We start from the raw sequence: 13,408 nt of genomic DNA on the forward strand, positions 1-13,408 counted from the left end.
ATTATCCTGGATGGGGTGTACCCTAAGTGTAACCACAAGTGTCCCTATAAAAGGGGGGCAGAGGGAGATTAAACCACAGTCAAAGAGGAGGCATTGTGACTATGGAAGCAGAAACTAAAGTGATGAGACAAGAAGTCAAAGAATGTCAGCAGCCACCAGAAGCTGAAAGAGACAAAGGAACAGACTTTCCCCTGGAGCCTCCAGAAAAAACCTGCTCTGCTGACATCTTGATTTGAAGCCCTGTAAGATGCAGTTCAGACTTCTGGCCTCTGGAACTGTAAGAGAATAAATTTGTGTTGTTTTACACCCCTAAGTTTATTAAAATGTTACAGCTTCAATAGAACCAATATAGTCACAAAGGTAATTACTTTCCTCGGGAAATGAAAAGTCAGTATTTTTCCATAAAGGAAAAAACAACAACAAAAAAACCCCACCACTTTCCACTGGCGTTATCTGCTGTCAACTCCAAACAATTTGAAAATACTTATATTTCCAACTTATTACAACTTGACCTAGTGATTTTTATTAATTCCATCTCTTTAAATAGATTGTTCCTAATATGCCTCATCCTGTAACTTTCCTTTTGGTGTTACAAATCTTGGCTGTATTCTCTGGCAAAGGAAAAGTGAGCATTCTCTCTAGAAAATGCAAGGCAGCTATCACATTAAAAGGGTCACTGTCAAAAAATAAAAATAAATAAATAAAAGGGTCACACTGTAAGAACTATTTAGTCTTCAGAATTTTTCCCAATGGAAAAAAAAAGGGAGATCTATGTTAGTCATGAGTGAATTAAAACAAAAGTAAAACAAATTTATCATAACCTTTTAGAACAATTTCTATTCAGCAACTATCAATCTTATTTCCCCTTCAATGACCTACTAGTTTCAATTTCTCTTTCATGAGAAGCTGGCCATGACTTCAGGTATTATTACATCATTAAATATAAAGCCTCTAAGAGAAAGTACATAATCTTTAAAACTATCTACCAAGAAATAAAGACACACTTAATTGTTACTCTCCAAAATAATTGTTCGGATTTTTTAAAGCAAACTGGCACAATTCAAAATAAAAATACTCTTTACTTTGCCCAAATGACCAGATTTTGAAAATGACAATTTCTGAAGTAAGCCTGGTCTCTGAGTAGCCAAACACAGTCATTACAAAGTCTATTCTTTAAGCTAAAATTCACTTATCAACATTTACCCCTGAGAGGTTCCTGTGTAAACAATTTTAGAACACCAGTTCTAAAAACCTGGATTAAAAGTAGGATGTTAGAAGAGTGTTAGAGGCAGACAAAAACAGCAAGAAAAGACAGGTAACATTATGACAATAAGTACAGTAAGAAAAAGCAGGCACAAGACCTCAACTAGAATATCCTTTTGGGGCTAAATAGGATTAGGTCAATGATTCCTACAAGCTTCAAAAATCTTCGAGAATGTTACATCACTATATATATTAAAGTACAATTTAAGAATTCCTTCTCATAATAATGATCTGAATTCATCAAGAAAAGATTAAATTCTGTTCATTATGCCCTGGTTGAAGAAGGTTATGAAAATAACCTTCTGTATCGAAGGCATGTAAGAGTACGAGAATATTAAGGCACATACAAATAAGAGAAAGATTTCCACCTGAAACTGCTGAAAGTTTGCCACCTAAAGTGGAATGCTTCAGTTATGTGGATAATTAATGTACACAGAATACCACTGTCATAAAAAAATCACAGCTGGGAGGGACTGGTTCTCTCTTTACAACCTACCCCAGTTCTTCCAGTTGCAGGGTAAAGGAGATGTTACTGACTCTGGTTCTGTTTGCTATGCTTTACTTATGTTATAACTTATTGTTCCCATAAGGTTTTAAAGCTCGTTTTTAAGCATTCTCTTAGTGTCTATTTGTATATACCAAATAATCTGAAAGAATCTATGTGCTCTGAAATGTGTAATTTAAGATGGTCAACAAACATACAGCTAAAGTAGAAAGCTAAGTAAACAGGTACACAAATAAGTACATCATTTTACTCTTAACCACCACATGAAAAAGGTAAAGTGAGGGAGATTCAAGGGAGTTGAATGCTTAGACGAAATCAGGCCAAGTAAAGTTTAATACTTCTCTTCTGGATTAAGGAGTAGAGATATTCTAAAAGAATCATGGAATCAAATGAAGATATGTGAACTTTTACATTATGAATCTCAAGAGGAAAAGTAGTTTCAATCCTAGCGAAGTAGGAAAATCTAATTCTTCCAAAACACATGAACATTTTCCCTTAAAACTGTACTATCATAAAAGAATCACTAGGATAAACAGAATCATAACATTTGATAATCATGGCCTAGAAGGGTACAATGTGCCTATTTAGTTCTCGTGACAAATGGACTCCAGGCTAAGCAGGTGTTGGAGAACAGCAGTTGAGTTAAAAAGAAAAAGAAAACAGTGTATTAAGCAGCATTTAGACTGCGGAATTAGGACAAAGAACACATGAAAAAACTTGATTAACATCAAACTGTAGCAGAAGTACACATTCTAAATTCAGCCTTCCCAGCTTTCGGATGCAGAGTGGAATACAGCATAACTAACTCATCGAATATGTACTGGACAACTACAATATTCAAGGGCATATGGAGTATGACATAAATAAGACACGATCAGTTTACAACCTAGCAGAGAAGGTAAACAGAAGTAAATGGTACGAACCAAGTATTACGGGAATATAGAAAAGGGAGAAATTGCTTAGGGCTAGGGGGGACAAGAAACAATGAAAGATTTTACAAAGAATGTGACAGTGAAACTAAGCATAGAAAGATGGGTAAAATTTGAAGTTTAAGGAAAGGGAAATGAAGAGAAGTAAAGGGGAAGCATTTCAAGTATAGGAAAAAGAACATTAGTAAAGTCCAGGGGTGAGAAGGCATGTAAGAACATTCGGAGAATACATTTTCTCTGCAACCTAGAGCACATGGAAGGGATCTCTCACATTACAAAGCTAGGCTGGCACTGGACCACGGAGAACTACACTAAGAGATTTAAATATGGGCAGAATGGTACTGCTGAACAAGCATAGGGTTTCAAGACGCTTACCTGATATGTGAGCCTAGGAGTTAAGTTACTTACCTTCTCTGGGTAAAACGACAATAATCACTGTGGTGGTTTTATACTGTGTTAACTTGGCTAAGCGAGAACTGTTTCCCAGAATCCCCTTCTTTATATGGTCTGAAGCTAGAGAAATCTGTGTGAGATCTCTAAGGTGGAAGTGAAGCAGTAGCCATTGCCCTGGTTGTGGGCACAGAAGGTAAGAGACAAGGGTAGAGGTGCTGTGAGAGTCTAGCTTGCCCTTATTCTCCCATATACTTGGAATCCAAGTTCTTTCTACTTCTTGCTCTAGTGACACCAGGCCCACGAATGGATGTACGAACAACAGCCTTCCAGTTACATTCTGGCAGCTGCATGCACCTGGCTCTCCAGATTCCCCTGCAAGGTCTCACTTGTCCACCTGTGCCAGTGCCTCAGGAGAGCTTGTCAGTGACTCTTTCCTGATCCACCTGCTACCCCTTTCAGGGCCTTACTTCTCCATCTTCTTCCACAACCATGTAAAATCTTACTCCTATAATAAATTCCTAGTCTTTAATATTCATAATGATTTTGCTTCTGATTGAATCTAACTAATACCAAGATGTCCACTCTCGGAGGGCTAGTGTGAGGATTAAGTGAGAAAACTGTTAGCTGGCACAGAGCAGCTGCTTAATAAATAAATTCTTTTCCTTTTAAGTCCGTAAAAGGTTATAAACTGGTGACTAATGGAGGACTGGTGTGACTGGCAAGTTAAGAACAACAACAACAAAAAACAGAACAGGAGATTAAACACCCCAAATTCTGGATTTCTGGCTCTCTGAAAAATCAGTAGATCAGAATAGTTCCACATTCCTGAATAGCAAAAACAGACTTGGAAGGAAGGAAAGAGCAGAATGATGGTTTTTAAAAATGTGCAGCTTGAGAGATATAAAGGTAGCTAGCTCTGCCTGGCAGGCACACAGAAAGGCAGTATGCAGCTCAGAAGCAACAGTATAGATTTGGAAACAAAGTGTGGGTGCCGTCACCCCAGGGATGATTGACAGGGAACCATCTGTTAGTTCATTTAACTATGTGCCACGTGTTACAAGTGTGGGAGATAAAACAGTGAATAAAATAGGCCAAAACCTCTGATCTCATGAGGCATATATTATGTGGAGACAGACAATAAACAAATAAATAAAATAAAAGTGATATGGAGAAAAATAAAGCCAGAAAGGGGGACAGAGAATGGGGTATGTATCTGTGGTTGGTTTGCAATTCTAAACAGGAGGTGTGTTTGTGGGTGGTTTGCAATTTTAAAAAGGGGGCTTTTCCAAAAATATCATTTGAGCCAATACCTGAAGGATGTGAAGTGAAGCCAGGTGTTTGCTAGGGATGGGAGTGGAGGATTCTATATAGAAGGAATAGCAAGTATAAGAGTCCTGATATTTAGAAAGATGAATGATCCAATGAAAAGAAGGAAGTTGGACTAAGATAAAGAGGTGAGAGGAAGAAACAAAAATTGTGAAGGAGCCAGAATCAACTTGTCAGGAAGAAGGACAAGAGGAATTGATACTTCAAGAAAGAAGGGGAAGAGGCTAACAGCTTCATTTGCTTCAATAAATAGAAGATGAGGAATGAGAAAAAGACACTGGATTTGAAATGTAGACCATTCATGACTTTAAAAGAAATATTTCATTTAAGTTGCTGAATCTTACACAGAAAAATTAAAGAACAAGCCATTTGTGTAGAAGGGCAAATAGTATACCTGGACCACTATTCTAAAAAGATTAATAAAAGGAGAAAAAGGGAGAACACCATGACTTCAGAGTGCCCAATCTGCAAGACTACTTTTTAGAAAGAGGTTTCTCTTGCCAGTGTAGACAGTGATAAGATAGGGAAGGGAGGCTATACCAAAGCCTTCTAGAGTAGTACTTCTCAGCCTATCTAACCTCACAGCACACAAGAACATTAAAACGTCTGACATTTGCAGAACACACAGCAGTGACCTGAGGAGCGAGCTCCTGGTACCTAAACGGGAGCTCTAGACGCCTAGGTCTTGGCTGCTCCAAAGGCTCAGGCAGCAATAGCTTGGCATGCCTATAGCCCATTTGCAGCACACCCTGTACTGTGGCACCCTGCGTAGGAAGCCCTCCTCTCGGGCTTTAGACCTTAAATCTACCAAGACAAAAAGAGTGTAAAAGGAAGATGTAAGCTTTTTGGCATGAACCACAGCCCATCAATGATGATCTTGTTGGGTGTGATCCTACTCGAGTCATACTGACTCCAAATCACTACTTGTGTGACTCAGCAAGACTTTTTTTCCATCAGAGAGTATCATGTTTGAGCGGCCCTCTCTGTTTCATATCCCAGAGAACGTAATCCCATTTTCTGGGGAACAACAGTGTTTGTTCCACAGGTCTCCTGCACTGCAAAGTATCTCCTCCGCCTGAGTGCCCATTAACATCCTTTACAATAGTGAGCCCAGACCTCGTCTTCTCAGAAATTCTTATAGATGCCAGATTTCCTCTTTGTGCAACTACAAGTATATCCCTCCTTACCAAGTAGTGATGACCAGTGACATAATTGCTACTGCCACCCCCAATCTCATATAGACATACACAAGAATTATGATGTCCTAATTACAGTATGGCTTCAGAGGAAAATCCAAGACAGTTTTCTATACGCCCCTTAGTGACACGTATGCTCTACAAATACCACCGAAGGAGGGAGTGAAAATGTCAGAGAGGGAAGAGATACCTGATAGGACAGGTCCTAGGGAAAGCACAAGGAATGTGTTTTAAAAAAATGTTTATACATGGTTTACAGTTTACAAACCAGTTTCCCTCGTATCTCTAAAAATAATTTTAAAGAAAGATATAATTATTTCTACTCTGTTGATGAGGAAATCCTCAGAGAGATTAAGTAAGGGGCCTAAGCCACATAGCTAGTGTTAGGGCTGAGACCTGAATATTGATGTGTTCTTTCTACTCTATCGTGCTAGCAGAGGGATGGACACACAGGTGAGCACAAAAACACTGCTGTGATGAAGAGGAAACAAGGATTTCACTCAGAGAGCCTCCCTGATCTGGGCTCGTTTTTTAAAAAAAAAAAAAAAAGGAGCAAGGAAGTGCATTTACTTCTACACGATATATTCCACTTGAAAGAGTTCAGGCTATTGATGTTTTGACAAACTAAGTGACTATCGCTCACTCTGGTTCTGCCAAAATTGAGGAAAAGTGTGAAAGGAGAAACTGTATTAATGTACGCAGTGAACATATGCTATGTGGCAAAATGTTTTATCACTATGACTTAGGACAATTATATTAAGGAGGTAAAAAAAATTTTTTCTTCACAAATTCATTGATTCATGTTTAATATTCTGTATCTAGCTTTTTAGTATTACACCAAAGAAGAAAACGTGCTGTTTTCTAACAATATGTTAAATCATCCCAAGATGTTTTCATGCAACTAACAGCTGAAATGATCACCAGAAAGTACTGTTTGAACATTCTGGTCTGAATAATCTCTGAATGGTTACTGACCTAGGAGAGGCTCGAGTTGGCACAGCAGTGTCAACAGAGAGAAGTAGGAAAGAAGACAGTCAGGCTGCACCAAGAGTTGAGACAGACTTCTGAGGTCCTACATGTTGAAGATACCATGATGTTATTTGAAGGAACAAAAGAAACTACATGTCCATTTATTTTAAGATGCCTTACCATGAGATTCAAGTCCAGCTCCCTGTGCCAACCCATTGTCATAGGACTGAAAAAGAAAAATATGTTCAGTTTAACAGGGAAATAATAATAAATAAATAAGTTGTCATTATGCTCATTTTTTGTCTCTTGATCTAATTTTAGTTCTCCTTTATATTTTTCAAAATATGCACTCTTTCCCACAATGAAATAGATCTAGGCATTTTCAAGTACCTGCTCTTGTCTTATTCACCAAGCCAAATCAGTAAATGTATGCAGTAGGCATATTCTGAGAATACTGTCCAAAGATGGCACCTACATATTTAATTTCTACCCAATAAGAAGCCCCAACCTTTATTCCTCTCTCACTTTCAAGAATATATGAATTTAAGGAAATAAGGATTTTATACTCCTATAACATTATAAACACAAATCTATTTTGAGGCTCTTAGGTAGCCAATGATAATGGTGCCTGCCTAAATTTGAATCTCCCCACATATCCCACAAAATCAAAACAGGATAAGAACAATACAACTACATAAAACTGAAACCTTGTCAAAGCTAGAAGACATGCTCAAGCTTCAAATTTCCTTTCTACAGAAGAAGAAACATCAAATCCCACACTCCTGACATACTTTTGCAGAGAGCAAGGGCAATCTATGAAAACTTGTGAGGAAGAGAGAGGAGAGGCGCTAATGGCAGGTCTCAGATTACCTAAAATCACTAGCTTAAATCACTAGGAAAAGCCTCAGTGTGAAATACAGGCAATCCTTGCTTTGCACAGTTCCAATATACACAAATTCCAGGTACCCCCGCTTAGTTAAGTAACATAGTATGGTTCAAATTTCAGTAATAACAATATATTAACAGTTAGCAACTGCATAAAGTACAAACTTGCTGCTAGCTCCTCAGTCCACAAACCATTACATACATAATAGATGTGTATCACAATCAGTGACCAATCACGTCACCTTTTTCAAAGTCTGTGGTAATTGGTCACTGCACATGTTTTTCAGTTCACACAGACAGCAATGTATGTGGCTGTGCTGTCTCTTTGTCTTTTAGCGATAAACCCACATGATGTTTTAAAAACAATCAAAAAAGGAGATTGGCTACCAAAGATGAAAGTGCAGTAAAGAAATGAAAAGCAGTTAACACTGAAAGTGAAATTGAGATCAAACAGAGTAATATAAGAAACAGCTATCATGACAGTGCTGGCTGATTGAGACTAGATATGCAGTCAGAAAAATCAAGTGAAGGCGAAAGAAATATCTACATAAATGAGGAAAGTGGCTCTGATGAAAAAGATGGAGATGTTCTAGAGAAGAGATGCTGGCAAAAACTTCACATAAAAGGAACTCTCAGATATTTCACAATGAAAATGCAAAGGACAGAATGTTGGAAGCTGATACAAACTTAGAAAGGAGTATGATCATTTACCAAGACAGAAAAGATGCCTGCTCCATATTATAAATTATATAATGAGAAGACAAACAGTGCTGTTCAAGCTACTACTGATGAATGTTTTTACACAGAAAACACTTTAATTTTCAATATTGCTAATGTTTTAAATTATGATGTACTAATAAATAAACATTGGTTTTACCATTTAAAAATTCTGTGTACATTTATAACGGTAATAGTTTTTAATGTTTTGGCAAAAAATTATAAAGGTCACAGAACAAGTGTCATTTTTCCCACTGATGATTAAAATCACTGTGCATCATTTCAGCCTGCAAGACCATCATTACAGTCTGGCACTACCAGGCAAAGTGAGGATGCTGTACTGTAGGAGCTCTGGTAACACTGAACAGTGACTACAGAGAAAAGACCGAGGAGAGTGTGCAAGTCAAGGTGGCAGCATTCAATGGGCATAAGTCTGGTGAAGACAGTTAAAAAAGGAAGGGAGAAGGGCCCACTGAAGACCAAATAAATGAAAACTCCAAAGAACAAAATGCAAAAACCCGGGAAACAAAAGAGAACCTTTCTCCTACCAGAAAATCACAGAACTCACAAACCTTCCCCAATCACTGAACAAACAAACAAAAAGACACTCTAAATTAAAGAAATCATACTTTGTTTCTCTGCACTGAAAAGAGGGCACTCTTAAACTAGGAATTCTTGTAAGAAAAAAAAAATCCACTAATGACTAAACAGAAAAAGACAAATCTACACAAAGTAACTCTGAGATGAAAACACAACAATCAGAATGAAAACATCCCAGTATAGGAAAATCTGCCTTCACCTCCAAAAAATGGTGATAAAGCAAAGGAAAACTGTAATACAGCACCCCAAACTCAACTGCATATCCTCAAATAAGCATTCGGGAATATGAAAAGAGATTTAACGTTAAAAAATGAAAAGGATAAACAGTAGGAAGAAATAAAAATTAAATGATTTCAGGAAAACACAGTAAGGGACATTTAAGAAAGGCTGAAAACAGCAAAGAGAATAAAAATGAGATAAAGAAGTAAAAAGGGTCAGAGAGAAAGTGGTTGAAATGAAAGATAAGCAAAGAAAGAAAACACACTAAATTGGAATACCTAAAGAAAAAGGAAAAATAATGGACTACAAGTAGGGGTCAGCAAACTGGGGACTACAGGTTAAATTTGGCCTGTGGCCTGGTTTTGTACAGTCCTAAAGTTAAGAAAATGGTCAAACTCATTCCTAATAAAATAAATGCAAATTAAAAACACTGAGATACCATTTTTCACCCATCATATTGGTAAAAATAAAAACCGTGTGAAAACACATTCTATTGGTGACACTGTGCGGACACAGGCACTCTCATACACTGGTGGGAATATAAATTGGTTCATACCTTTTGTAGAGAAAATGGGCAATATCTGATAAACTTTATGTATGCATTTACTTTTTTTATACAGCAGGTTCTTATTAGTTATCTATTTTATACACATTGGTGTATATATGTCATTTCCAATCTCCCAATTCACCATACCCCCTGCTTTCCCCCCTTGGTGTCCATACTTTTGTTCTCTACATCTGTGTCCCTATTTCTGCCTTGCAAACTGGTTCATCTGTACCATTTTTCTAGATTCCACATATACGTGTTAATATACACTATTTGTTTTTCTCTTTCTGACTTCACTCTGCATGACAGTCTCTAGGTCCATCCATGTCTCTGCAAATGACCCAATTTCGTTCCTTTTTTATGGCTGAGTAATATTCCATTGTATGCATGTACCACATCTTCTTTATCCATTCGTCTGTCGATGGGCATTTAGGCTGCTTCCATAACCTGGCTATTGTAAACAGTGCTGCAATGAACACTGGGATGCATGTGTCTTTTTGAATTATAGCTATCTCTGGGTATATGCCCAGCAGTGGGATTGCTGCGTCATATGGTAATTCTTTTTTTTTCCTTTATGTTTGTTTTATTTTTTCATTTTGAAAAAAGCATAACATATGCTTTTTAAAAATTATTAAAATAAAACCCTAGAAAAGCATAACATTTTTTAAAATTTATTTTATCAAAGGTATATACATTCATCATTTAGAAAGTTAAATGGTACTGAAAAATTTATAACAAAAATTTATAACAAAACAGTGATTCCCTGCATCATTCCTCACACTCCTCCAGTACCCTTTTCCAGAGGCAACCACTTTTCAGTATTTGGCCATTTCTTCTGGAGTATACATCTTGGTGCTTCCAAATAATATGCCTAGATCATACTGTTTTAAATTGTGACTTTTAGACATATTCTATCATTTATTATGGTAGATAAGCATCCAACTCTCTTACACCCCATTCCCCTCTGTTCCTGTGCCCCATGCTCCGAGGATACTACACTTTGCTTAAATCAACTTCTGTGATTATGTAACCTGTCTACGAAAATACAATTCACAGTTGAGCATTGTGGACTATGGTTGTTTATTTTCTTATTTTTCCTGAAATTAACTGTTACTTTTTCCCCCATTTGTGTGTTTTACTTTGTACTGACCGTCTAATAGACACAGCTTCTGATAGACACAGTCAACCACCATTAGACACCTACCAATGTCTGTCTTTGTCTTGAACAGAGCCCCCCACTCCTCCATCCTTGTCCTATCTGGGTTGAGTGCTCTCCACACTGTTGCAGAGCTGTCATCTGGGGACTTCCCTTCACTATCAACCTTGGAACTTCCTATGTTTTTCACCTGAGTTGGATTTCTTATCTCTTCCTCTTTCTTGGTTTACTCTTTTGTTTTGGTGGAGAACATCCTCTAAGAGTCAAGGCAAAGAAGGATCTTTCCTTTGTTCCAGTGTTCTGAAATTTCACAGTAATGTTCCTGGGTTTGAGCCTATTTTCATCCATTATAATGGGCCCTCAGTGGTCCTTTCAGGATATCTGGAAACTCAGATCTTTCCCTTCTGAGAAATCTTCTTGAACTTTTTTTTAACATCTTTATTGGAGTATAACTGCTTTACAATGTTGTGTTAGTTTCCGCTGTATAACAAAGTGAATCAGCTATACGTATACATATATCACCATATCCCCTCCCTCTAGAGTCTCCCTCCCACCCTCCCTATCCCACCCCTCTAGGTGGTCACAAAGCACTGACCTGCTCTCGCTGTGCTATGCAGCTGCTTCCCACTAGCTATTTTACATTTGGTAGCGTATATATGTCAATGCTACTCTCTCACGTCGCCCCAGCTTTCCCTTCCCCCTACCCGTGTCCTCAGCTCCATTCTCTATATCTGCATCTTTATTCCTGTCCTGCCCCTAGGTTCATAAGAAACATTTTTTTTTTTAGATTCCATATATATGTGTTAGCATACGGTAGTTGTTTTTCTCTTTCTGACTTACTTCACTCTATGACAGACTCTAGGTCCATCTACCTCACTACAAATAACTCAATTTCATTTCCTTTTCTGGCTGAGTAATATTCCATTGTATATATGTGCCACATCTGCTTCATCCATTCATCGGCCGATGGACACTTAGGTTGCTTCCATGTCCTGGCTATTGTAAATAGTGCTGCAATGAACATTGGGGTACATGTCTCTTTTTGAATTATGGTTTTCTCAGGGTATATGCCCAGTAGTGGGACTGCTGGATCATATGGTAGTTCTATTTTTAGTTTTCTAAGGAACCTCCATACTGTTCTCCATAGCGGCTATATCAATTTACATTCCCACCAACAGTGCAAGGGTCTTGCAGTGCACTTATTGTTTGTAGACTTTTTCATGATGGCCATTCTGACCGGTGTGAGGTGATACCTCATTGTAGTTTTGATTTGCATTTCTCTAATGATTAGTGATGTTGAGCAGCTTTTCATGTGCCTCTTGGCCATCTGTATGTCTTCTATGGAGAAATGTCTATTTAGGTCTTATGCCCATTTTTTGATTGGGGTGTTTGTTTTTTTAATATTGAGCTGCATGAGCTGTTTATATATTTTGCAGATTAATCGTTTGTCCATTGCTTCATTTGCAAATATGTTCTCCCATTCTGAGGGTTGTCTTTTCGCCTTGTTTATAGTTTCCTTTGCTGTGCAAAAGCTTTTAAGTTTCATTAGGTCCCATTTGTTTATTTTTGTTTTTATTTCCATTACTCTAGGAGGTGGGTGATAAAAGATCTTGCTGTGATTTATGTCGAAGTGTTCTTCCTATGTTTTCCTCTAAGAGTTTGATAGTGTCTGGCCTTACATTTAGGTCTTTAATCTATTTTGATTTTATTTTTGTGTATGGTGTTAGAGAGTGTTGTTCTAATTTCATTTTTTTACATGTAGCTGTCCAGTTTCCCCAGCACCACTTACTGAAGGAATTGTCTCTTCTCCATTGTATAGCCTTGCTTCCTTTGTCACAGATTAGTTGACCATAGGTGCGTGGGTTAATCTCTGGGCTTTCTATCCTGTTCCATTGATCTATATTTCTGTTTTTGTGCCAGTACCATATTGTCTTCATTACTGTACCTCTGTGGTATAGTCTGAAGTCAGGGAGTCTGATTCCTCCAGCTTCGTTTATTTCCCTCGAGATTGCTTTGGCTGTTCGGGGTCTTTTTTGTCTCCATACAAATTTTAAGATTTTTTGTTCTAGTTCCGCAAAAAATGCCAGTGGTAGTTTGATAGGGATTGCATTGAATCTGTAGATTGCTTTGGGTAGTATAGTCATTTTCACAATATTGATTCTTCCAATCCAAGAACATGGTATATCTCTCCATCTGTCTGTGTCATCTTTGATTCCTTTCATCACTGTCTTATTGTTTTCTGAGTACAGGTCTTTTACCTCCTTAGGTAGGTTTATTCCTAGGTATTTAATTTTTTTTGTGGCAATGGTGAATGGGATCGCTTCCTTAATTTCTCTTTCTGATCTTTCGTTTTAGTGTCTAGGAATGCAAGAGATTTCTGTGCATTAATTTTGTATCTTGCAACTCCACCAAATTCATTGATTAGCTCTAGCAGTTTTCTGCTGGCATCTTTAGGATTTTCTGTGTATAGTATCATGTCATCTGCAAACAGTGACAGTTTTACTTCTGCTTTTCCAATTTGGATTCCTTTTATTTCTTTTTCTTCTCTGATTGCCATGGCTAGGACTTCCAAAACTATGTTGAATAATAGTGGCGAGAGTGGACATCCTTGTCTTGTTCCTGATCTTAGAGGAAATGCTTTCAGTTTTTCACCATTGAGAATAATATTTGCTGTGGGTTTGTCGTATATGGCCTTTATTATGT

The 13,408-nt window shown here is 37.6% G+C and overlaps 1 protein-coding gene across 2 annotated transcripts in view; it reads right to left on the reverse strand.

The window, feature by feature from the left end:
• Positions 1-13,408, reverse strand: part of PGGT1B (protein geranylgeranyltransferase type I subunit beta) — a 56,914-nt gene that overhangs the window by 11,805 nt on the left and 31,701 nt on the right. For both annotated transcript variants that reach the window (XM_079918792.1, XM_079918793.1), the window contains one exon: positions 6,762-6,807. In XM_079918792.1, coding sequence (XP_079774918.1) covers positions 6,762-6,807 — 46 coding nt within the window. The remainder of the gene's footprint in view (positions 1-6,761; positions 6,808-13,408) is intronic.

Source organism: Stenella coeruleoalba, assembly GCF_951394435.1.
Source record: "Stenella coeruleoalba genome assembly, chromosome: 3".
In the NCBI taxonomy this organism is placed as follows: domain Eukaryota; kingdom Metazoa; phylum Chordata; class Mammalia; order Artiodactyla; family Delphinidae; genus Stenella; species Stenella coeruleoalba.